This window comes from Strigops habroptila, chromosome 6, assembly GCF_004027225.2.
Source record: "Strigops habroptila isolate Jane chromosome 6, bStrHab1.2.pri, whole genome shotgun sequence".
In the NCBI taxonomy this organism is placed as follows: domain Eukaryota; kingdom Metazoa; phylum Chordata; class Aves; order Psittaciformes; family Psittacidae; genus Strigops; species Strigops habroptila.
Window position 1 is genome coordinate 14,295,599 of NC_044282.2, and position 25,970 is coordinate 14,321,568.

At 37.8% G+C, this 25,970-nt stretch overlaps 1 protein-coding gene across 2 annotated transcripts in view; it reads left to right on the forward strand.

Moving 5' to 3' along the window:
- Positions 1-25,970, forward strand: part of REV3L (REV3 like, DNA directed polymerase zeta catalytic subunit) — a 139,222-nt gene that overhangs the window by 59,746 nt on the left and 53,506 nt on the right. For both annotated transcript variants that reach the window (XM_030489459.1, XM_030489458.1), the window contains 12 exons: positions 3,701-3,795; positions 4,341-4,445; positions 5,401-5,485; positions 5,572-5,720; positions 6,005-6,133; positions 8,762-8,996; positions 12,918-13,057; positions 15,986-20,189; positions 20,582-21,564; positions 22,168-22,250; positions 23,324-23,449; positions 24,801-24,993. In XM_030489459.1, coding sequence (XP_030345319.1) covers positions 3,701-3,795; positions 4,341-4,445; positions 5,401-5,485; positions 5,572-5,720; positions 6,005-6,133; positions 8,762-8,996; positions 12,918-13,057; positions 15,986-20,189; positions 20,582-21,564; positions 22,168-22,250; positions 23,324-23,449; positions 24,801-24,993 — 6,527 coding nt within the window. The remainder of the gene's footprint in view (positions 1-3,700; positions 3,796-4,340; positions 4,446-5,400; positions 5,486-5,571; positions 5,721-6,004; positions 6,134-8,761; positions 8,997-12,917; positions 13,058-15,985; positions 20,190-20,581; positions 21,565-22,167; positions 22,251-23,323; positions 23,450-24,800; positions 24,994-25,970) is intronic.

The window sequence follows — 25,970 nt, forward strand, 5'->3', positions numbered from 1 at the left end:
TGGACAAATGAGCTTTTCTGCTTCTAATTGCCCAAACAAGTGAGTTGCAGGCAAAGAACATGCTTCAAATTAATATTATTATGGAAAAAGACTTAAGCTACAGTGACAACTACCAGTTTGTTTTGAATTCAGCAATGTTGAATTTAGTGTTATTTTTATAGGATAAATCCATAGTAGAATCTCTTATTTATAAGAAATCTGATTATTTGGAAAGCTCTTGGCCAATTCTGTCTGTGGTATTGATCAGTTCTCAAGACAAATCACTGGCCACACTCTTGATGGGGATGTGGGAAACCTAGAGGTGTTTGTTTGTTTTTTGACAGAATGTCCCCAGTAGTTAAAGGGAAAGGAATAGAAAACTGCGTTTTTGTCAGAGGAAAGGTAAATTATTTCAGTTCATGGTTTTAGTCATCAAACAAACTCTGACCAAAGAAATAGGTCACTAACACTAAAAACTTATTTTGTCTTAACTTTTCAAGAACTTTTTTTTTCTCTCCATCCTCCTGTTTTGTTTTGTTTTGTTTTTTTCTAATTGGATTCTTTTAGAAGAGGAGATTGGTGAAAGTAGAAAGCTCAGAGCTTTGCTGTTCTATCTACCAAACAAGTTAAAAACAGATCTTGACCAGATTTCTGATCTCAACGGCCATTGTGTATTGTGGTCCCTTTTCACTTGTTCAAATCAAATGCTTTGATTTGATGAAGGAAGCAGGCAAGGTTTTTTTGCAGCCTCCTCCATTCTTGTTTCCCAGTGATCTTGCGGTTCTTCCTTATTATGTGATCAAAATGCAAGTTTCAGCTTGCCTATAGTTCCTGTCACACGCCATGCAGGCAGGCTCTGTTTGAATGCTTTGAATATGAGCACCCAAAGTGCATGACGTGAAAATTATGCATTTTGATCATACTGTTTCTCAGCTGGTGGTGTGACTGGGAAGGGCAGGAAGTGATGGCGATGTATTGTCCTTAAATGTGCGTTAGGGCATGGGCAGTCTACTTCTGTTAAAAGGCTGAGCTGCTTTGGTTTAGGAGTTACATATCTGCTCTCTTAATTCTCAGAATAACTCTGAAACAGTACTGCTGACGGGAGGGATTAGTAATCATATATTAATGCATAGCATCTTACAGTCATTAATGACTTCTACATGATAAGTGCTTCACAACTTCTGCCAGATTATTTTTGGATGTTTAGAATAAAGAAATATCCTGCTCTGCTGCCTTGTCATGTAATTGAATGAAACACACATGTACATATAGTGAGAAATACATTTACTGTATTAATGTAGCCACAAAATGTGGCATCACAAATTTTGCAAGTATGGCTGCCAAGAAATTATTCTGTAAACTTTGCTTTCCCTGCTTTTAAACTATAGGCTTTCAAAATGTTAAGTGTCAGGCATTTCCTAAAATTGACTTTCAGGGTGCCTGTTCTTTTTTTTTTCTTATCCCTTACTCCATTAAAAATCCAATTGCTGAGATTTCTCTTTTGTTTCTCCATTTTATGTTGTGCATAAGACAGGATTTTACTTTCCAATAAAAACTCCACTATTATAGTGTGATACAGGAGGAGAGCAAAGATGATTCTTGAAAGCTGTGTGCTGTAGAGAGGTTGAGGTTATTGTAGTAAACACCATTAGACTTACAAAGGAGAATATTTCTTTCTTACCCCAGAAGTCAAGATATGCATCAGCTGAGCAATTGAACTAGCAGTACAAATTGAATGTAAATCTACCCTCTTTTCATTTTAAAACCATCCCCCCTTCTCCTGTCACTACATGCCCTTGTAAAAAGTCCCTCTCCACCTTTCTTGTAGGCCCCCTTTAGGGATCTCTCCAGAGCCTTCTCTTTTCCAGGCTGAACAACCCCAGCTCTCTCAGCCTTTCCTCATAGGAGAGGTGCTCCATCGCTCTGATCAATTTTGTGGCCGTCCTCTGGATGCTCTCCAACAGGTCCATATCTTTCTTGCGCTGAGGACTCCAGACCTGTACGTAGTGCTCCAGGTGGAGTCTCACCAGAGCAGAGGAGAATCACCTCCCTTGACCTGCTGGTCATGCTTCTTTGGATGCAGCCCAGGATACAGTTGGCTTTCTGGGCTGCGAGTGCACGCTGCCAGTTAATGTCCAGTTTTCCATCCACCAGTACCCCCAAGTCCTTCTCCACAGGGCTGCTTTCAATCCCTTTATCCCCCTGCCTGTATTGATACTGGGGATTGCCCTGACCCAAGTGCAGGACCTTGCACTTGGCCTTGTTGAGCCTCATGAGGTTTGCATGGGCCCACCCCTCAAGCTTGTCCAAGTCCTCTGGATGACATCCCATCCCTCAGGCATATCAACCACACTACTCAGCTTGGTGTTGCCCACAACATAAGTGAAGCAGTTTAATTTTACATTTCTTTTCAGGTTTCATATTTCCAGATAGTTAATTTTCAAAGAAGGTGTCAGGGATATCCATCTTTTAATTACATCATCTACTACCTCCTTGTGCTATAGTGACTTCTAGTCAAAGCTTATAAATGGCATTGAAAATATTAATGAATTAAATCTTAGATTCCATGCTGAGATTTTTGATGCTCTGTGTATGTCAGGGAATGTAGGAATACAAGTAGATGTGAAGTTCTTTACCGTGAGGGTGGTGAGGCAGCGGAATGGGTTGCCCAAGGAAGTTGTGAATTCTCCATCCCTGGCAGTGTTCAAGGCCAGGTTGGACAGAGCCTTGGGCCACATGGTTTAGTGCGAGGTGTCCCTGCCCATGGCAGGGGGGTTGGAACTAGATGATCTTAAGGTCCTTTTCAACCCTGACTATTCTGTGATAATATGGTTCTATGTTGTAAGTCACCAGTTAATTAACCTTGACAATGGGTCCTGAAGAATATTATTTTAACAATGGGGAATTTTCAGGGGATTTTCTGTGGTTCCCTAAAAATTTTCCAAGCATAAACAAACTTCCACATAAACCTGGGAGAAGGTTTCTCTTTCTTAGTTTCCTCCATGGACTCCTTAATATTAGTTCAATGACAGCAACAGGTGGAAAGCCACTGACCTTAGCAGGTCTGAAAAGGCACAGCAGGAAGATGATCAGATCATTATACAAGAAGCTTGAACGTGTTTCTAGTATTTAAGACTCTCCAAGCCAGTTACCCTTAGTTCTGCTTGTGTTTGGGATGCTATGCTCTGTTTATATTCACCAGGCTACCCCTATGCCCCCTAACTAAACAAAAAAAATAAAAATAAAAAAAAGGAAAAACGTTTTTGCTTCAGTTATCTAGTTGGAAATGTTTAACTGTTTTACATTGCACTGAGTTGTGAATAAGAGAGAAAGATTCTTGCTGCTATATTTTCTGGGCACAAGATCATAGATGGTCCTGTTGGCTGAGAGTTCTATTGGACATTTCATCTTGTATTTGAGGAGGAGAACTTTATCAGAATTGCTGTAGTATTTAGAGTTGTTTACTACTTCTTTGTCTTCTCTCACAGAAGAAAAAGTCTTTAAGTTGAACATACAGATTTCTTATCTAACTAGATTTGAATATGACTGTTAATTTAAGGACTTGCAGATGAGGATGAGAACTGCTAATTCTGTATTCAGATACTCATCCCCATTCCCCCTGAAATATTTTAGATGTTAGCCCAGATAGAAAACAGTAATGATGCATGTTTCAAAATCAATGTATTGATAAAATTAACCTGTGATATTTATGTTGCCACAGTTCTTTAATGTTGAAAGGTGTTGAGCCACAAAGTACCTGTGAATTGGAGGTGGATGCAGTAGCTGCTGACATTTTAAATCAACTGGATGTTGAAGGTGAAGTGTTAACTTTCCATGTAAAATGTTTTAGGACAGGAACTACATTGTCATCCTTTTTTAAGGCTCATCTTAGTTAAGCCACAATCCAGATTTCAGCATTGGTGAATTGTTGATCTACAAATTTATAAAGTTAAAAATAAAAACTGAATTAACTCAGAAAGAAAACAGGTTGCAGGAATAGCCTGTTGTCAGAGCAATAGAAAGAGATTTTTGTTAGTGCGTAAACAGAAGGCTTCAGACCTGTAAGGAGAGTAACTGAAATAGCAACATACATCTATCTGTACATGCATATACATACATACTTGGCGAAAAGACCAGCAAAAACTGAAGATCTAGATTAATGAATAGAAGATCTAGAAAACAAATAAAGCTACACCTTAACTTTTACATAATACTGAATTCTAGAGTAAGGCAAGAATTGCAAATAAAAACCTAACAGCTTAGAATGACAAAAGAGATGAAGAGTGTCAGAATCTAATCTGGAGGGAAGAATGCTTCATCACATGGACAGACTTCCCTTCATGTACTGTTGTGTATTTCAGCCCAGATTGGCAGGAACCCTGGTTTGCAAGCTATATGGGAAGATGAAAAGCAGAGACTGAGACAAAAATGTGAATCTTCTCAGATTAAGTCACCTGAGTCACAAGGTAAAAAAAAAAAATAAATTATGCAGCTATTTGTCAAAAACTTTGAGAAGCAAATGGGTAGAATTTAATCAGTGTATTAAGTTTAAGGGCTTCCTAGATGCTGTTTTTTCATTTCCAAGCTTACTCATCGCCCACTATGTGTATTCCAGTTTTAAAAGTAAGATACATAACCTTATCTAAAAACATCATGCTTCAGCTAGCTGCAAAGTGTTCGAGGCAAAATGAATGATAATGACAGTTAAGATTGTATGCTTTATGATGGAAAACGTTTAAATGTTTAAATACTGGCAAAATTAAATCTCTTATCCTGAAGCTTTCCATGGTATTTTATGCACAAGGGCAGTTCCTTTGAATTTCTGTGGAATTACAGCTAAGGTGATGTTAAATGAAAATTCTTAAAGGATGGACAAATCCCTGTATTTTTATGTAAAATTCATTGCACAGGGAAGACCGTGCTCTGCAGATTAATTGCATAATGAACAGAGCTGTTCTCTGCAGAATCTGGTCCACGTTTCTTTTAAAATATGAATGATATTTGACAAGTAAGCCAGAGGATTGCAAGGAGGAAAGAGGCAGGTTCCTGTCTAAGGCAGACTGCTTTCTGACTGTGGGGTTTTTTTAATGCGTTTCTGTGTAATGTTATTCACACTGCATAAACCAGGCTTCTCAAAATTTTTCACTGATTGTTCTTTTCCTGGATGCTCACCTTGGTGTAATTGCAACATGATTTGTAAATGCTGTTGAAACTTGCAGTTGCAAATGAGATCAGTGGGAGTATGTGAAGCATTTTAAAGTGTTTAAATACACTTGAAAAATCAGCCCTCAAATTTGTCACTGAAAATTAGCAGATGCTTCATTTTTGAGCCATTTCCTAATAGAATTAGTAATTATAGCTGCTCTCTGTGTTGAGAGGTCAAAGTAAAACTGAATAACAAATATTTTTCAAATTTTAAAGACCGTGGATTTGTGCCAGCAACAGAGAGTGAAAAATTTTTTCAGAAGAGGCTTAAAGAAATCCTCAAGCAAAATGACTTCTCTGTGTAAGTGTTTAGCTATTTGTCATAAAAGTATAGTATTCTATGCAAACCTTAAATATGCATTTAAAAATTGGTTTTCAATTAACTAGAACGTTGTCAGGATCAGTGGACTACAGTAATGGATCAGAGGAGTTCTCTGCTGAGCTAACACTACATTCTGAGGTACTTTCTCCTGAAGCCTTTCAGTGTACTCCAGCTAATATGGTAGAAGTGCATAAAGATAAAAAGGTGAACAAAGGTGAGTCTTTTTAATAGCCTAATTGTTTAGGCATAAATCTCTGTTATGCTTTGGCTGTTTATACTATTAGCAGAAGTAAGCCAAGGAGGATTGTCAGTTATGAAAAATGAGGAGTACTTTTGCTTTTATTTTCATCATTGTTAGAGTAAGCCTTTTTAAAATTGCCATAGCAAATAACGGAAAGATACTTGAATAGTAAAATACATTTTAAAGTAACTTGCTTTCATAATGTATTGAAGTCTCTGACTCTTTGAAGTTTTGTCCTTTTTGTTTTTCTTTTAAAGAATCCAATAGGATGCACACTGACAAAGAAGAGGAAGCACTTATTAATGAAGAATCAATTTTAAACATTGTGGAGAACAGTCAGAGCTTTCAGCCTTTGTCTCAAAGGCTGAGTCAGACTCCAGTTTTTAGTGAGTATGACTGGAATGTCTTTTCTTCCAGGGTATTTTATTGTTCCACCGTCTTTGTTGTATTCAGTTACGTTACCAGTCATGAAAGAAAGTAGTTTACCTCAGGGAGTTTGTCAAGCAAACTGAGACTTTGCACACATGCAGCCTACCACTACCACCAAAAAAACCCCACCTTATATTTTCTAAAAATGTCACCAGAACAATGTATTTGTAGAGGCTACTGTTCATTACTAGTTTGCTAAGCTTGTCCTCTTGCCAGGTCAGCTCAATGCAGTCTTTTACGGGTATTGCTCTTCCTTATGCTCCTAGGGTTATAGGACTGAAACTGTCAGAATAAATAAGATTTACTGTCTATCCATGATATTATTGCAGTTACCACTTCTTTCTTACAGTTATGGTAGTGAACATGCTCATGGGCTACCTTTAGAAGCTCGGCTGTCTGGGATACTGGGGAATGGGTAGGCAAGTTGCAGAAGAGCATTTCCAAAAATTTATGGATACAAAAGAATGGTTGAAGGCAAAAAAACAAGAAGTAAAACATTAAAGAGGGGGAGAAACCCCATGATAGCAAACAAATGTGGATGGCATGGGGAGGAAACGACAATAAAATAACACAACAAGGGAACTTGCATGAAAGCTACTTCAGGTAGAAATAGTTCAAATACTGTAGATGAGATGAAAAGCACATGGTTCGTGCTATCTCTGCGTTCTCTATATATACGTTCTTATGTAAGCATAAGATATAATGTTAATATGCACTGCAGCTGATACAAAGCAGGGTCAGGGGAGTATCTAAAACCCATAGCCTCCAGTGCTTTTGATACATACATGGTATGAATATACGCACGGACAACAAGATACAATATGGGCAACAATGTATGTCTATGGGTAATAGAATATACAACAATGTACAATCTTTTCTTGCAAAGAAAGGAGGAGTGAGTGGAGTGAGATTAAGAGTATTTTTCAGTGCTGTTTTCTTTTACAGAAAGTAGGCAAGATTTTGGTTATGGAAATTTTACAGGCAAGGATTATGATTTAGCAGGAGAACTATAAGTAAAGAAGTTATATGGAAGCTGGGAAACATGAGCATTGATTTATCTTTGGGTTTGGGGGGGTGGGAAGAAGGTTGTGCTGAGGTTGAGAAGTGGCTAAAATGATACATAGGATGCATTTTACAACTATGCATTTGATTTGCTCAACTGAATAGAAATGTTGAAATGCTCTCTTTTTTTCCAGTGGTTAGGTAACCAAATGGAGATTTTATGACGAGTTCTCCCCCACACTTTTTAACACAGGGCTACCAATTGCTGGTGTCTTGTGTGGACCATGAGTTAACATGCTGCATCTCTGGGTCTCTTACGCTTTGTCATAGCATAGACTAGTCTTTACTACGCCTTTGCAGAGTTTCAGTGTCACTGTGAAGTGCGCTGCTGCTGCTGCTGTGAAGTACACAACAAGGTTTATATTAATGGGAAGTGAAGGTTGGAATTTAATGATGGACCTCACAAAGGGCAAAGGAGCCAAGAACAGAAAGTACGATTGAGAGGGGGTTAATTCAGAACTCTGGCAAAGGGAGTGGTTTCCATTCTAAATGGTTGCATGGTGTCTTGTGAAGCCTTTGTAAAATATGGAAAATGCCTTCCTCACCAATGTTGAGACCTATTTTATATGATTCTCAGGATCATTGTAAATCGTATGATACATCCTGAGGAAGGAAAGTAGAGACTGTAGTCCTTCAGCCAGAGGAGAAGGAAAGAGAACAAAGATGCCTGGTAGACTGGATATCATAAGTTGGTTATGAGGTAAAGATGAAAGATAAGCAGGAGGAGAGTGAGGAAAAAATTGTGACTTGGAAGGATGTTTAAGAAATAAAGAATGAGAAGGCAAATGCGTGAATCAGTCTAAGCTTGGGTCAAATAAAGGAAATTAAAAAATAAAATTTAAGGGAGGATTGAAATCAGGTAAACTTTGGGTGTTTAGAGGAACCTAGGAAGAGAATAGGTTACAGTAAGAAGAAAGGGGAGATGAAGTTAAGTAATATAGTAAAGGACAGATGGAAAGAAGAACTAGTTGATCAAAATCACCACCTTTCATGAGATGCAGTGATTGCAAGTTTTCCAAGTGATACACAGAGAAGTGCCAAACAGTGTTGATGCAGCCGTTGGAATGGTGAGAGCAAGAGAAGGCAGTGATGCTTCAGAAGCTGGCACTCATGCTGAAATAAAAGGAAAGGGTGAGGCTTTACTGAATGTGAGAAGGTAATAGGAGGGTGGAGAGAGAGAGGAGAGATAAGTGCTTCCACTAAATGTACTACAGTTAATGTATTTGCCTTCTTCAGGAGAAGAGGGCAAATATTAAAAAAAAAAAAAAGGAGCTTGTAAAGTTTCTAGGTAAAGAGCTAGAAAAGATAACAAGTCATAAACCTCAAAAAAATATTGAGAGAGCTTTGATTTTGTAGCCTGCCTTGCTTTAGGCAGTAACAAACCAGCAGATTTTTAAATGCTGAAGGGATTTTGGTTTTGGTTTTTCGGTTTTGGTTTTTCACTGGTAGACTATAACTAGTCATTTACAAGTGGAACAAAATACGGATTCTACTTGTATGTGTTTGTTCGGGTTTTTTTGCAGTGAACACTGCTGATGAGGCCATGATTGATCTCTTGGCTGGATTGGAGAGTGATGGATATCAGATGGGACATCACAAAACACTCTCTCACCATCGGTCTCTTGGAAACTGTCGAAATTCTCAGAACAGTGATGATGAAGAAAATGAGCCACAGTGTGAGAAAGAAGAAATGGAACTTAGCTTGTTAATGTCCCAAAGGTGGGACAGTAGCATTGAAGAGCCTGGGCCAAAAAGAAGGTATAATATGTGATTTTCTTATTTAATATGTTCTTTTCTGCCAGATTCTTCCTCCCTCCCACCCTGTTTTCAAGTGTGCTATGAGCCCAGTGAGCTGTAGAGATGGCTCTGCTGACAGCACTGGAAAAATCTATGCAGATCTTGGGATAGAATGCAGTTGTTCAGATGGTGCTGTGAATTGTCAGTTTTATATGGAAATAAAGATGAAGTGTTTAGGTTTGGCTAGACCTAAGCTTCTAGTTTGCTGTTTGAGGAAAAATCGAATAGATTTTTTTTGTTTGTTCTACAAATCCAAATACAAAAATCTTTAGTTGTAACCTCCTTATAAGGTCACACCTTGGATGTAGTATAAATGTTAATGTACATCTCATGTGCCTGTAACTTTTACTGAGGTGAGTATTTAGCAAGAATTCTTATGAAGACTGACCCAGAGGCCTGAGAAGAACACCGGTTTGTTTCCATGCCCAAAGCTTAAATCAAAACATGAATGTTGCTCAGTCTGCTGGACTGCTAAAGGTCAGCAGCTCGAATATTTTTAAGGCCAAGATTCTTGGAACACCTTCTCAGGTTGTAATGACCTTTTTGTACAGCCTGCACTGACAGGCGTTGAAAGAAGCTATATCCAGTTTCTCCTCACACCTGCTTTGGGCAGACCTTCTGGTATTTATAATTCTGGTTGAAAGATTTCACAGATATAACATTCTGATATTTATGGATTTTATTTTTTTTTTGCATTGAAAATCATAATTACACTAGGATTTAGAGACCAAGAGAGGCATAGAAATATTTAATCTTTTCTTTCCTAAAGACATACAGAAAAGTTGTAACAGAATCAAAACTAATAATAGATTATTAGTCTTCTAGTTCTAGAGATAATTCATCTCTATAGCTAGTTTTCCTTTCTGACCTTTGATTTTCTTTGGGTTTTTTCCTTCACAGTAGTCTGAAAAGTTGGAATTTCCATCTAAAACACTTAATGTTAATCTTCAGTTTAGTGGTAGTGCCCATGTAAAACCAGCTTATATCTTGCAGAATTTATTAGCTCAGGCAGAGCTCCGTATGGGCATGACTTTGAGAGTCAGGAAGGGTCCTTAAGCAATTAACTGCTTTTATGCATTAAAGAATCCTGTTTAAAAACTCAGCAGACTTATGAGCTGGCTCATTAATAACTTGCTCATATATGCCTACATCTTAATCCCAGACAGAAAGCACTAGGGAGAATGTACCAGGTGCCTCCACAGGGAGTCAGCTCGTGTTCAGAGGGAATTATGAGCTTTGTTTCAATGTGATCTCTGGAGAATTTGGACCGACTTCAGAAGAGAGCATTGGGTATCTCTGCCCCTGCATGATTTTGCTTATGCATAAAGAACTAGTTTGAGTCTGATGATGGATCCAGCCTTGTTCTGCTCAGGCTCATTCTATCTGTACTGCTTCCTAATGCGTCCTACTGTATCCATATTATCATTATTCTGTTATTGGGTATTCACCAATCTTCCATTATATCAAAAAATATATTGAGATAACGAGGAGCAACAACACCCTACCGAGTGAATTAAATGGCTTGGGTTTAATTTATGCTGAACTAGAGAAAAAAGCCCATCAAGATCTGGACTGGTTCGTGTATGGGTATAATGCTGTTACACTAATTTTCTGAGAATCTAAACTGATGGACTTGAATGTAGAGAAATCCAAATCTCCAGCCTGAATAGGTTTACTAAAGTTGACAAAGATTTGCTTCATGCAGAGGATTATAGCATTACTCAGTTTGGAAGAAATATCTACACGCTCTGTAGTCCAGTGCCCTGGTCAAAGCAGCTTTGGATAGATCGGTTGCTCAGGGTCTTGTCTGATCAAGGTTTGAGTATATCCAAAGACAGCGACTGCATGGTCCACATGGGCAACGTTGCAGTGTTTGAACACCTTCATAAGGCAGAATGTTTTCGTTGTACATAATGTTCCCCGAGGCAGCCCTGTGCCCACGGCCCTTATCATGTCACTGGACACCTCTGAATTGGGTTCCATATTCTTTATACCCCCTCATTGGATACTTGACAAGTGCAACAGGATCTCCTCTTAGTTTTTTTTATTGAGGCCAATAAATCCTCTTCCCTTAGCCTCTCCTTAGATATCATGTGCTCCAGCCCCTGGTCACCATGGTGCTCACCTTAGCTGGATTTGTTCCAACTTGTAGTGGGATGCCCAAAACTGAGCACAGTACTCCACATGCAGCCTCACAACTACTGAAAATGGCTACAGTCTGGCAGTCACAGCCCAAGATGCAACTGGCCTTCTTTGCTGCAAAGGCACACTGCATACTCGCATTGTTGTTGTCCACTAGGGCTTTTGCATCCTTTTCTGCAAAGCCACTTTCTAGCCAGCTCTCTCCCTGCCTGTAGTAGTGCATAGGTTCGTTTAATCCCATTTGTGGGGCTTACAGATTTGTCTTTTTTTGAAGTCCATGAGGTTGCTGTCAGCTCATTCCCAAGTGTATTGAGATCACTCAGAATAGCAGCCCTTACTCTCAAGAGTATTGATTGCTCTCCCAAGTTTGATATTCATTTGCATATAGAGCTGAATGTCTTTGCACTGTACTTTTCCACGTTTTGGGAACATAGAAAGGGAGAACTAAGCTCACTTTGGTCATGGCTACTGCATACCTAGCTGTGCTTGTTGGTTGGTGTCTCTTCCAAGTCCTGCTCCTTCTAGACTTGAGTTAGTCTGGAAATCAAATAGCTATATTTGAGCCTATTGTTCCTGAACTAATAAACATGGTTTGGTCTTAGTTGGCTTTGTGTTGAGCACATTCAGATGTCTGTGGTGGTATGATACATACAATTCATGCTCTCATCCAACTCCACAGATACAGAGTTCTTCAGAAGTAGACTGTATTTAGATTATTGTGGATTTTCCTTCCTGTAACTTCAAAACCTTTGTATTTATGCCTTCTAAGGTACTACACAATAATGTTTTGATGTATCAAGCTGCATCTTAACAAACAAACAAAAAAACAAAACACACACCCCCCAGCCTCAGTTCCTTAATATTTATCTGGATTTCTCTTGTAGCCATAAAATAGCTTATTTCTGTGAAGAATTACATCCATCTCACACTTCATTTTAAAGAAGAAGAAATCAAGTTCCTAAGTGCTTCTAGAGTTATAATATACCAGGGGGTTTGGTGTTGGAGTTTTTTTCTATATTTTTCTTCTCCCCTCCCCCATAAAGCCATACCACCTCAAAAACTTGAAAACCTGGAAAGTTCGTACAAGCTTTTCTTTGTAGATTTCCTTTTTTTTTAAATTTTTTTTAAATTTTTTTTCCTCAGCAGATTTATGACTGTAAAAATGGCAGTGTAGATCAGTTAACTTTGAAAAAGCCACTGAAGTATTAGCAATAGCAGCTTCAGAATGTTGAAAGAAGGATGGAAACAAACATTGTTTTGGTGGTTGTGCTTTAGTTAAGCCTGCCAAGAGAGAGAATTCTTATAATACTTATAATAATAAAACAAAGATTCCTTAAAAAAAAAAAAAGTAAACATCTGTTTGCTAAGAGCTAAACTGAAATAATTTTGCATAGTTGGTTTAGTCTTCAAATTTCAAGCACTTTCAAGGAATGAAATAAAATTCGAGTAAAATTGAAATAAAATTAAGCATCTAAATGCCTTCTCTCCTAACTTCTTAAGCTAGTGAATCCTGCTGGGTTTGTCTGTAGTTGTTAAGTAGTTGACTACCACTGTTGCCTCTTAAAATAGTAACACTTAATAATATCTTGAGTTTCTCAGTTAGAGCTATAACAACTTTTTGTTTCACTTTGCTTCCTCAAATTACACCATATGGCACCCTTTGATTTTAAGGTTCCCTATGGCTGTTGATATTTTCTAAGAGAAGTATTGTGCATTAAATAGTTCCTTCGTTTTCTCTAGGTCAGCTGGCAAAAATGTGCATCGAAGTTCAACAGAAGAGGATTCATCTTCAGAGGAAGAAATGGAGTGGAGCGGTAACAGTATGCTCCTAACTAATCTCTCTATACCTCAGTTAGATGGGACTGCAGATGAAAATGGTGGTAAGTAAATAGAAAAACAGCTTTGGAAATTAAATTATTACCTGGGTTGTAGTTTGTTTTCAGATCAATTTGCTAATTCTCAAAAGTGCTAATCTTTTTCAATTCTTGTTTCAATTGGAAGGAAATGCTCTCAACAGATTGCGGAAGCAGGCGCTTAACATCATCCCTATTAGTAAAAAATGTTTTAATCTCAGTGCCTTCTAGAATTACAAGAATCTGCTATCCCTATTGTATTAATGATAAAAAAAGGACATTGTTTAATTATTTTTATGGATAAGATAGTTACCTTGTTGCAAGAGGTATTTTTCTGTTAGTTATGCAAATATGGTATTAAAATTAGTGATTCTGTAGGATCATTTATCCTGCTAGGATTTAATTTTAAATAGTATATGTATTACTGTGCAAATTTAAATGTTTCTGCTTTGCAGCTGTTTGCCACGCATTCTTAAATATAGTGAGCCTTCGGTTGAGCCTATGTTTCATTCAACAGATTGCACATTCACATCTTGGGATTGCATGAGTTAAAACTATGTGGTGGCAAAGCTGATGCAGAAGAAACTGCCTTTCAAAATCTATAAAAAAATAAATAAATCTGTAGAGATATCTCTTTATAACTTGCTGTCTTTGATCAAATAACCTTAGTTAATAGAATGCACACTTTGAGGTTAGGCAAATATATAAATATTATTGGTTTCATGAGACAATCTACAATTAGACAATCCATTGCTGTTGAGCAGAACAGTGATAAATGTATGGATCTCTTGGGGAAAAAATATATATCTGTATCCAGGTTTTCTCAGTGTTAGGTTCGCTTTTCTTCTTGGTCTAATCAACAGTCATTGTTCTTTGTTCAGAAATGTCATGTTAGTCATACTTAATTGCCTTTAAAATTTTGAATTTTTGGTTAACATCACTTTGTACAGAAGCTTCTTTCTTAATCCATAGTTCAGACTGGTTAATGTAAAATTTTGCTTGTGCTTATGCATATACCTTACTTCCTATCATTGCATTTGCTCTTGATAGCAGGAATGTAATATTTTACAAAATATCTGTATTAGTTTATGCCTTTTGAAGCTATTTGACAAAAATAACAATAATCATCTAATAGTATATAAAATACATACATCTTAATATATCTATTAGCAATTCTTTATTAGAGAAAGTGAGCTATATGATCTCATTACATAGACAACCATAGCTATTCTTTTATGCTCGCTGTTTAAAGCATTGAAGTTTGCTTTTTCCTTTACCTTTACGAGTATAATCTTAGGGTTAATAGATGATTTCGTACTAGTAATATCATTTGGTTTTGCACAATATACAATTGTAATTTACTTATTTGCAATACTTTGTAATTTAATGTAAAAAGAGATGCATCTGTCTAATGAGACTGTATCTTAAATCATTGTTTAAATTTTAGAATATTTTAAGTATATGAAATACCACATGCAGAAGAAGAATGTCAGGATAAGCTTATTACTATGAAGTTTTACGTCAACTTCTTTTAATAGGAGATACAGTAAATTCAAAATAGATCTCAATCTCCGTTCCTCTAAATTAGAAAATGCTTATCCATACATGAATCTATGTCCACAATATCTGACTGATGGACAAGTATTTTTGGAATTTTTGTATCTGAATAGTCAGGTATCTTCCAAGTATTCATTGGTACTTGACCCAACTCCTATTTTCTTGGTTTTCAGTTAATCATCCTCATTCTTTGTGTGGAATTCTACCCTCAAAGAATCCTAGTCAGCATCTCCCAGCTGTGTTTCACAGCTCAGGGACTCTGTGTAAGCATGAGAAAATGTGATTAGAAACAGATTGAGACTTCCTTTTATTTTTCTCACCTGGCAACAAATATGTTGGTAAGCTGAAGGCAGCATGAATCTAAGATAATTCCCAAATTGGTTGAGACTTACAGTAAAAGCCCAAAGGATCCCGTGTCTAGTATGACAGCATGCAGTGCGTGCTTCCAGGTCATACAGCATGTTTCATAACTCCTATCCCCGCTTCATTTCAGCTAAAGATGTGGACACATGAGCAAATTGCTGTGTGCCAGGACCTCTGTGGTAACTGACCCTCAGCACAGGAATAAACACCTTCAAATTATTTGGTGTTCATCGCGGTTATGAGCAAGCACACAGTTGCTGCAAAGCAGTTGTTGTTACTTACCACCTGCCTGTGCACACTTATCCTGCAGTAAACATGGTAAAAGTATCATCAGAAGAGACTGAAATTGTCCCAGTATCATGTGATGAGTCTGCACAGGACAGTTACCGCATCAGGTACTGGTCGCAGATCTGTGTGGGAATGTTAATACATGGATACGAAGTCATTATATAACTTAATGGTGTGAGCTCCTTGCATAAACACCTGAATAGGTGGTGGATTGCTCTGCTTCATAAAAGTGCAGCAAACTACCTGTGCTTAGTGCACAGGATAGTTAATATAAAGCCCTTGCCATGTTGTAAGATAGTACTTTAGCTTTCTGTGTGGGGAAAGTCATCACAGAAAGTTCTTTGGTTTTTCAGAGCCAATGAGTATGCATACTTCTCAGGGACAAAGCAGGATACAAGGTTTTCCAGAAATCAATCTGTATTTAGTTATCTGAAAGTGATTTTAGAAGCCTTCTTTCAGAAAAGCAGCATGAAATCTTTGGCAATTGTATGCAAGCCTACCATTTAGGAGTAACTGACAGAACAGCTGAGACACAAATGTGCCAACAACATGATTTTGATAAAGCAAATCATGTACTCAGGGTCTATAGTTGTCATGATCATAAATGCCATGTGATTTAGAAGAGGGGTTGTTTTTTTCTTCTTCGGGTGGGAGGGCTTTCAGGGAAATGTAATTAAAATGGTTAATGCTTTAGGTTACTTTTTTGTACAGAAAAACTAGAGTAAAATTACTTGTCTTCCATTTCAGACAATCCTTTGAATAATGAAAGTTCTCGAACTCACTCCTCCGTCATTGCAACAAGCAAAATGTCTGTAAAGACCTCAATCTTTCACAAAGATGCTGCTACGCTAGAACCCCCATCTTCTGCTAAAATTACTTTTCAGTGTAAACACACAAGTGCCCTTTCTAACCATGTTTTGAATAATGAAGATTTAGTAGAAGACCTCTCACAACCAAACACAGAAACAAGACCTGAACTTTCAGTCCATTCTCTTACAAAAGAAAGCACTTACTCAGCAAAATACCCAACTCCATTCAGCAATAGTACCCATGCAGAAAACTCTCACAAAGAGAGTAACAAGAAAGATACTCTCCCAGTTCCTTCATGTGAAAATAATATTTTCGAGTATGAAGATGATATTTCATCAGTGAACAGACAGATACCTAGTAGGAAGTATACTAGCATCAGAAAGGCTGAAAAGGATGTCTCTTTTATGCATGTGGGCCGCCACATTGGTGACAGCATGTTGAATAAAAACTTATTTAACTTTTCTGATTTGAGCCACTCCAGCCATTCCAAAGGTAAAATGTCCTCTGAAGTAAATGAAAAATCCAGCAGTGCAAGTATAAATAGTTTTTTTCCAGCAACAGTTACAGAAAATTGTGAGTTGGTGTCTTGTTCAGGAGGCAGTCGAACTGTGGTACATTCACTTGAAAATAACACTGATGAAGGTGGCCTTAATAAGCTTAAAATTAGGTATGAAGAATTTCAGGAGCATAAGGCAGAAAAGCCAAGCCTCAGTCAACAAGCAGCACATTATATGTTCTTTCCTAGTGTTGTTCTTTCTAATTGTCTCAATCGACCACAGAAGTTAGCTCCTGTGACATATAAATTACAGCAAGGCAACAAACAGTCCAGGTTGAAGCTGAATAAAAAGAAACATAATTTTATCAATCATCAGGAGCCTTTAAGTGTAAATGATGTTGTATCAGTGAAGGAAAGCTGCTATACACAAGGTAATGCTTGTAGTAACATTCCTGATAAGGATAGTGCTTTACCTAGTGACTTTGTTCAAGTTCCTCTTGAAGCTTTTGAAAACAAAATGCCTACAAGTACTGCTAATTATACTGACTGTCAGTTTGCAGATGGATCTCTTGAAACTGAGCAGTCATTTGGATTATGTGGGAATAAATATACACTCCGAACGAAACGGAAGGTAAATTATGAGACTGAAGACAGTGAATCAAGCTTTGTCGCACACAACTCAAAAATTAATCTACCTCAACCAATAGAAGGTGTTGAAAGTTTGGATGGGTCTCAGAAGTCTCGAAAGCGTAGAAAACTTTCTAAAAAATTGCCACCTGTTATTATTAAATATATTATCATCAATAGATTTAGAGGGAGAAAAAATATGCTTGTTAAACTAGGGAAAGTAGATTCTAGTGAGGAAAGAGTAGTACTCACAGAGGAAAAGATGAACTTATATAAAAAGCTTGCACCTTTGAAGGACTTCTGGCCAAAAGTTCCTGACTCTCCTGCAACCAAATATCCTATTTATCCACTAACACCAAAGAAAAGTAACAAAAGGAAAGCAAAACATAAGTCAACCAAGAAAAAAGCTGGAAAGCCACAAAAAACAGGTAGTAAAAATATTAAAAGAACTTTATCTTTCAGAAAAAGGACTCATACAATTCTTTCTCCTCCATCACCATCCTACAATGCTGAAGCTGAAGACTGTGACTATAACTATAGTGATGTTATGTCTAAGTTAGGTTTTCTTTCTGAGAGAAGCACAAGCCCAGTAAACACATCTCCACCTCGCTGCTGGTCTCCCACTGATCCAAAAGCAGAAGAAATTTTGACCAACCTGGAGAGAGAAGCTTTATTTAGTAGGGGCTCCAATATGTACAACAGCAAGACTGTTAATTCTAGTGCAGGAAAGAATAGTCGAGCAAAAACTCAGGTTAAGAAATGTAAAAAGAAATTTGCTAGCCCCACTGTATCTACTAAGAAAAAGAAAAAAATCAATCAGACTGATAAAACAGCAGATGATGTAAAGAAGAAACCGAGAAAACAAAGACAAAAAACAGTTGAAAAAGCATCCTCAAGAAAGCGCGTTGTATTTAAACATGAAAAAGGAAATACTAACTCTACTGCAGAAGTGAAGTTTGTTCTGAAACATCAAGATCTGCCTGAGATTTCTTACAACTCTGCCAACTTGCAGCCACTTCATAACCGGAAAGATAGTCCTCTTCCTGGCTATTCTGCAGGATATCTACCATCAGCACAGCTCTCCTCAGCAGCTGATGCACAAGGTAATTCATCAGGCTGTTTTCATTCTTCGATGGAAATTGATAAGCCTGTAGATGCACAGTGTGCACCTGCTCCACGAGAAGACCCTCATTCATCTTTCGCGTCGACTCCTGTGGCATCTGGAAGGGAAGTACCAAAAATGAGCTCTCAAAGGCCCAGGACTCAAAGTGCTGTATTTAGAATGAAGGATTCTGCTGTCATTCAAAACATATTTGATCCATCTAATCACACAACTCAGGTAATGCAGAACGCACGCATCTCTAAAGATAAGACTTCTGCAAAAGCAGAAGAGACAAACAATTTGCAAAACAGATATTTACCACCAGCTGGGAAATTAAATGAAACTCGTGACTCTTTGGATGCAGCAAAGATAGATCAGTTACATGCCACTAACTATTTGCATTGTAAAGACAATAATCAACAGCAGATTTTTTGCTTACCAGAGACATCCAAGCATTCTGATCCTTGTTCTATTCTTAAGTCATCTGAGGAAAGCCCTGGGACACTTCAGTTGCCTAAGAACTGTTTTGTAACATCTTTGAAGAGTCCAGTGAAACAGTTAAATTGGGATCAAAACCAGAGAGGATTTATTTTGGATATGTCACATTTTAAACCTGAAACAGTAAAACAAAGGTCTCTGTCAGAAACAACCATGCAACCAAAACCCATCACCCAGTATAAAAACAGGACTATAGTGGCCCCATCAGCATTCAGTGAAGGACAGTCTGGCCTAGCTGTTTTGAAAGAGTTGCTCCAGAAGAGACAGCAGAAAGCTCAGAATGCTAATGTTACACAGGAACCATTACCGGCTAAAACACAGCTGAGCAGGAGTATACCATGCCCTCTTGAACAGAATAAGGCCATCAAAAGGTCGCGGTCAATCGCATCGCCAAGAAAATCTCGTGCTCCCAGGAGCACAAAACCTAAAGAAAAAACAGCAAAACTTTCAAAAATGGAGTCATTAAGCCAGCAGATCACTAATCGTATTGATCACTCTGTGTCTGATGACAGCCCCATTTTTTTTTCAGACCCTGGTTTTGAAAGCTGCTACTCGCTTGAAGACAGCTTGTCTCCAGACCACAGTTACAACTTTGATATTAATGCTATAGGGCAAACTGGATTTTGCAGTTTTTATTCTGCAAGCCAGTTTGTCCCAGCAGATCAAAATTTGCCCCAGAAATTCCTGAGTGATGCAATTCAAGATCTTGGTTCTGGACAAACAGCAGAAAATGACTTTGTGTGTCATAATGACCAAAAATCTGAGGAAGAAAAGCAGCATTCTCCAAGCACAAGTAAATGGATACGGTCTGGTTCCCTGAGCCCTGAGCTTTTTGAGAAAACCTCACTGGATAATAATGAGAACCACTGCCATAGCCAATGGAGGAAAAATGTTCATCCTTCAACTTCTAGGTCTAGTTCCATCGATACCTGTTGTACTCAAGAGACTGAGGTTTGTTTAAATGAAAAATTCAAATTGAATAGAAATACAGTTAATAAAGAGAGATTTCTTAACCTTCCTCAGCCAACCACCTCAGACTGGATTCAAAGCCACATTAGGAAAGAAACCACTTTTGAACCCTGTCAACCACTTGATTCAGTTAGTACCTCTTTTGCATCAATATTATCTTCTCCTGATGGTGAGCTTATAGATGCAGCTTCTGAGGATTTAGAACTACATGTTTCGAGAAACAATGAGGCATTAACCCCAACTCCAGATAGTTCACCAAGATCAACCAGTTCTCCCTCACAGTCAAAGAATGGAAGTTTTACACCTCGGACTGCTCACATTCTTAAGCCTCTCATGTCCCCTCCCAGTCGCGAAGAAATCATGGCAACTTTGCTGGATCATGATCTCGCAGAAACAATTTATCAGGAACCGTTTTGCAGCAATCCTTCAGATGCTCCAGAAAAGCCAAGGTACTGTGTTAAATGCTTTTCTGTCTACATATGCTTGTGATCATACTAAATTTAATTTATTCCTGTAAACAATTTTATGCTGTTATGTGGCACAGATGCATGAAGGATCCCATCTGATACCCGTACATTTGAAGTTGAAAATTACTGTACTTCCTGTGCAAATACCCATTTTTCATTCTTGACACTTTGGTTTTTTATTGCTTCATATTACTGTAGTAAGTGGGAATGTGTCTGCTTGGTTTGTAAAAGGAAGACACTGCCCACAGGAATTGCATAGTGAGAAAACAAGTTAGCAAGATTCTGCTTGTATATCGTCTTGAGGACTGTTTTGCTTTAAATTGACTGCAGTGTAATTGAGAGTAAAACAATAACTCAAACTATTTTCTTCACAGGGAGATTGGAGGACGGCTTCTCACAGTGGAAACGAGGCTTCCAAATGACCTGCTTGAATTTGAGGGGGACTTCTCATTAGAAGGTTTACGGCTCTGGAAGACTGCATTTTCAGCAATGACAGAAAGTCCTAGACCAGGGTCTCCTCCTCGTTATGGTCACTCTACTGTTAATAAAAGAGAAAGTAATAGCCATAAAATTAGCGAAGACAAAAAAATAGTCATAATGCCATGCAAGTGTGCTCCAAGCCAACAGCAAGTTCAGATATGGCTTCATGCCAAAGAAGAGTATGAACATTTCAAGAAATTGCCTAAGAATCATCCTGCCGAGCTGGCAAAGGCAGCTGTGAATTTCAGCTCTGTAGTATTGTCTGAAGAGAAATCTGTAGAAGTAGTAAAAGCAGCTAAAGATTTAAATTTATCAAGCCTGGAACATGAAAGACCTATTTTGCCTACAAAGAATGCTGCTGCTGCTGTGGCAGAAAATACAAAAACACAAACCAAGGAAACCTGTGATAAGTCTATAAGCACTATAGGAACTTCTGTAAATACTAAAAATGACATGGACTCTAATAAAACTCCATCTGAAAGCAAGACACTTATTAATTCAACATTAGAACATGATAAGGAGGAGGAGGAAGAAGATTATTATGTCAGTTACAGTTCACCAGATTCTCCAGTACTTCCTCCTTGGCAGCAAGTAGCATCTCCAGATCCCAAGCAGTCCAAATTAGAAGACACAGAGTGGAAAAGTCAGGATATTATTTTGTCGTCTGTGGAAGGAAATGATGTAGTACCTGTGGGAAGTGCACAAAACTCTCCATCCACCCACGAGGACTTTAGGACATCCTTTGCCACATCTCCATTTCCAGTTAATGAAGATCCTGGAAATTCTGAATCCATTTGCCTACATAGTACTCCCATTCTGCAGAGGAAAAATCAAGATAGAGTACCTGAAGTTCTTGGGTTTACTCCTTTATCCACAGGTAAATCGATTGAATGATTCTAATGATACAGAAAAAAAATCTGAATATGACATTATATTTCTTTTAACATAATGAGAAGAGAATTACATCTCCACAAAAATAAGTTTGAAACTAGTTTTGGAAAGGAAAAGGCTTTTGCATTATTGTTAAAGTAACTACTGTGTTATAAAAAAGTCTAGAAGCGGAACACCCTTTTGCTTTGTGATGGTCTCTAGTATCTGAACTCTGAAATGCTGGTTAATTAAATTAAAATATATCTAATTTGGGGGATTTTGAAATCTTTTTTGTTATACTGCTTGCATTTTTTCAAACATAGTCTCAGTATAGAGTGTGAATAACATTGCAGTGTTAAGATGGTAGTCATATGAGGCTTGGTAACTTACTGGCCTTGTACTACATGTTCCTAAGTGTCCATAGATACCAAATTGAAATAGTTGTGCTTTGGATTGGACAGAGAATATTTGTGTGTGTGTATATATATATATTTATATAATGTTTGTTTATAATGTTAACTAAATGTCTTTGGTTGTTTCTAAAATGTTATTTAATGTGTAGGCAATATTAAATGAGGCTAAGCAGTTTTGCACTCACATATGTTTACAGAACCAAAAGCCCAGAAACTGAGCCACAAGAGGGGAAATAATACTGATGGTCTTCGCAGAGTACTTCTAACCACACAAATGAAGGTAAATCAAGATTTTATGTACAGATATTTTTTTATTATGCCACAGATACACATTTCCATTCTCTTTCTCCTGTGTTAGGTTTTTTTTTTCTTTTGCTGTTAAGATCTTGAAAATACATTTAAAGTGGTAGGGTGAAATTGCTGTAGAATCAGTGTACACTCAAAGCTAGGATGAAGAAATCAGTTTAATTTGTGGGGAGGGAAGCTGGATATTGTAAATATGTTCTATGCTTTAGGGTAGTGAGGTGCTAATGAAACACTAAAGAGACACTAAGGAGAAGGTTTTGCTCTTTTAGCTACATCCTTTTTAAGTTCTGTTGGGATTTCCCTTATATATACCTTTTATAGATTTTTTTTTTTTTTAATATACCTTCTATATTTTTATTTTCCTTTTTCTATATATGCATATACACATAAACGTGTATATTTATGTGTCTCTGTGTGTATTAGTTTTCAGACAACGTTCTAAGCATTTTCTGAAAACAACATAGGCAGTGAATGGCACTGATACACTGACAGAATAGAAAGGGAATGGATTGCATAAAATGATCAGGCTCACGTTTTCCCTAAATAGTGTTTCTGTTCCCCACATTGGAAAGGGAATGGTGGGCAATGTGTGTTATCAAAATGACCCAATAGTCTTTTCATTTGTTCTCAATATTCACTCAGTTCAAGTGTGTACTTAAGTGTACCTTTAATTCAGTGCCTTAAAGTGGTGACTGAAACAGAGGGTTTTGATGAATTGTTGCTCAAGAGAGAATAGAGATTTTCTGGTTCCTCTGTCCTCAGGCTTCTAAGCAAGCCAGTATGTGTGGATTTTTGTGGGTTTTTCAAACTGTCTATTGCTTTACTATGAGGTTTCATTAAAATTATTCCTAAAAGGTAGAAAGATACAGCTGTTGTTTCCCTGTTGAAAAATTACATTAGGAGATAGTGAAAGCCATTTTTAGTAACTGGTAGCGTATTATTTACATTTTCATTGATATATTGAATACTGCATCTGAATTCAGCAACCTGTAGTTTTTTCAATATTACACTATACCTTTCTTCTTTCCCCTCTCTACCCCCAATAAGAATCAGTTTGCTGCCCTCGGTGCTCCAAAGAAAGACACTTCTCAGATTGAAGGACCGTCTTTAAATAATACTTACGGTTTTAAAGTCAGTGTGGAAAATCTGCAGGAAGCAAAATCCTTACATGAGGTAACTTACATGTTATTTTATAAAATGATAGTTTATCAGACCAGTTTTGTAATGGCAGAATTTAAAAATCTTTTCCTCCTTGGTCCCTGCCTGACTTAATCAGTGTGTGATGTCTGCAGCTTTAAGTCCTCTACTAGTTTAAGCTTGATCTCCAAGAACCTTTTTTAGTAGGATTGAATTAAATTTCACAGCATTTTTGTTGAGACAGTGGTAAACTTTCCTTTTAAAAAAATACAAATACGGGAAAGATGAGAAGGAAGAAATAATGAAGTTTGTATAAAGACATTACTGGAAAAACTAGCTGACCAAAACTTTCATGGATTGTTTCCTTAAGAAACAAGCTATCTGATATCATTCAGTCAGGCCTGCCTGGTATCTCTACATGCTACCTTCTGAACCTGTTGGCCAGTTTCTACTACATCTAACAAACTGGTACATGTCTCAAAGAGTATCTCTACATATTTCATGTAGATCAGTGGTTGGCCTGGGAAGATAGATCAAAATTGGCGCTGGACAAAGAGATGCAATGTGAATATTGTACTGCTGTGTTTGGCTGCTAGCTGGTCAGCCAGCATGTATGTGCTCCCAGACAGTCACCACATCTGTGGCTTGGAATTAACTGTTGACCAATTTACAGATGAGATGGGGAGATAGCAGTTTTATGCACTGGCTTGATGACATAGGAGAAGCCACAAGAAACTGATGATTTTGCAGGAAATGGAGATAGAGCTTGGTAATAAAATTTCATTTCAGTGATGGCTGTAGTGATTTAGGATGCAAATCTAGAAGACATCAGGCTGCCCCTAGGGCACTTTGCTTACTCAGATGTATTTGTAACTTCTTCCTTTTAATTAATTAATGCCAGTGAAGGAAAGTTAGGTATTCTCCATATCTTCCTGTAAGTGACTTAATCTTCATGCTAGTTTGCATGTCTTGGGTGAAGGAGGGAAAGGAAAATAAAGACCAACAGTGATTCTTTATTCTAGATCAGTCTGGAAACTTAATTAAGCTCAATATGCGAAGGTGTTTGAAAACATTATAGGAATTTGCAATTGTTGAAGTTGAACATTTCTGTTCGTATTTTTTGCTTTTGGTAGAACAAGATAGTATTCAGAAAAAAATACTCAATTGTGTATAAAAATGTATTGTGATTAATCTTTTTTTGTAAGATAATACGTTTTGCAAAAAAGTGAGAACCAGAGATGCATGTTTCATCACTTTTTTAATTTTCCGGTGTGACCTCTTAGTTACAGTATAATGTGACCATATAAATGTCTGCTAATAATGTCCTCTTAAATTTTTTGAAGAAAGCTCCAAAGCACACTAACTTACTGTATTTATTTGTTGGTAGGTCCAGCACCTTACCCTCATCAGTATGGAGTTACATGCTCGAACCAGACGAGATTTGGAACCAGACCCAGAGTTTGATCCGATCTGTGCTTTATTCTATTGCATCTCTGCAGACACAGCACTGCCAAATACTGATAAAAAAGAAATCACTGGTGCTATAGTGATTGATACAGACAGGACGCTCTCAAGCCAAGGTTCTTATTTCTTTTTTCTTAACATATTTTACAGAAATGCTTATTTCATAGTAATCAAACAGTAGCAAGCAAAATATAATCGAGTATCTGTATTACTATGTAGCTCATTTAATTTTGTCTTGTTGACTGTTGGATGAATGGCCATATTAAACACAGAGTTTTCCTGCTTATATCTTCCAAAGAACTATTGCATGGGCTGTAAACCACCAATAACATAAGCATGTGCAAAATATCTGTGTTTGCCTACTTGTGGACAAGCTCCTGCAGTGTTCTAAAAGTATAAAGAGGAAAACCTGCCTTTAGTTTCCTACTCAAGTTGCTGGATAGCTGCAAGTAGAAAATGTTAAAAGCAAGACAGTATGTTTTATATTTTACTTAAGGGTTATTTTTGTGGTTTTATCTGATCCTTTTAGGATCTAAACAGGGGCCCTTATTCTATTGTACCTTTTTGGCTTTGTTTAGACCAGTGATACTCAACCTGTGGCTCTAGAGCCGGATGTGGCTCTTCATGGCCCTACAGGCGGCTCTCGCAATGTAGGCGTCTGATCGGCGCTCCACTCTATCAGGCAGCGCGGGGAGCACTGAGCAAATGGACCAGCAGTGTGGGAGTCGCTGAAGTTCCCCCTCCCATAGGGGGAAAGAAAAGGAGCTGCTGGGATCCCCCCACAGGTAAGAGTAGAGATCACCTCCCACCCAGCAGCCGTGGGGCAGAATGGGGAAAAACTCGCCCTTTTGCCCCTTCTACCCCCTCCACCCCACTCCTTCCTAGCAGCCAGAAGGGGTTGAAGACAGAATGCTGCTGGGAGAGAGGATGCTGATGTGTCATGTCGTGATGTATCAATATGTGATGATGTTGAGGCGGCATCATCACACATTGAAGTGTCATGATGGAAGAAAAATCACACTGATGATACTTGATTTTTATGGTGCTCTACAACTCCATTTAATAAAGAAGTGGCTCTCCAGCTGTTAAAGGT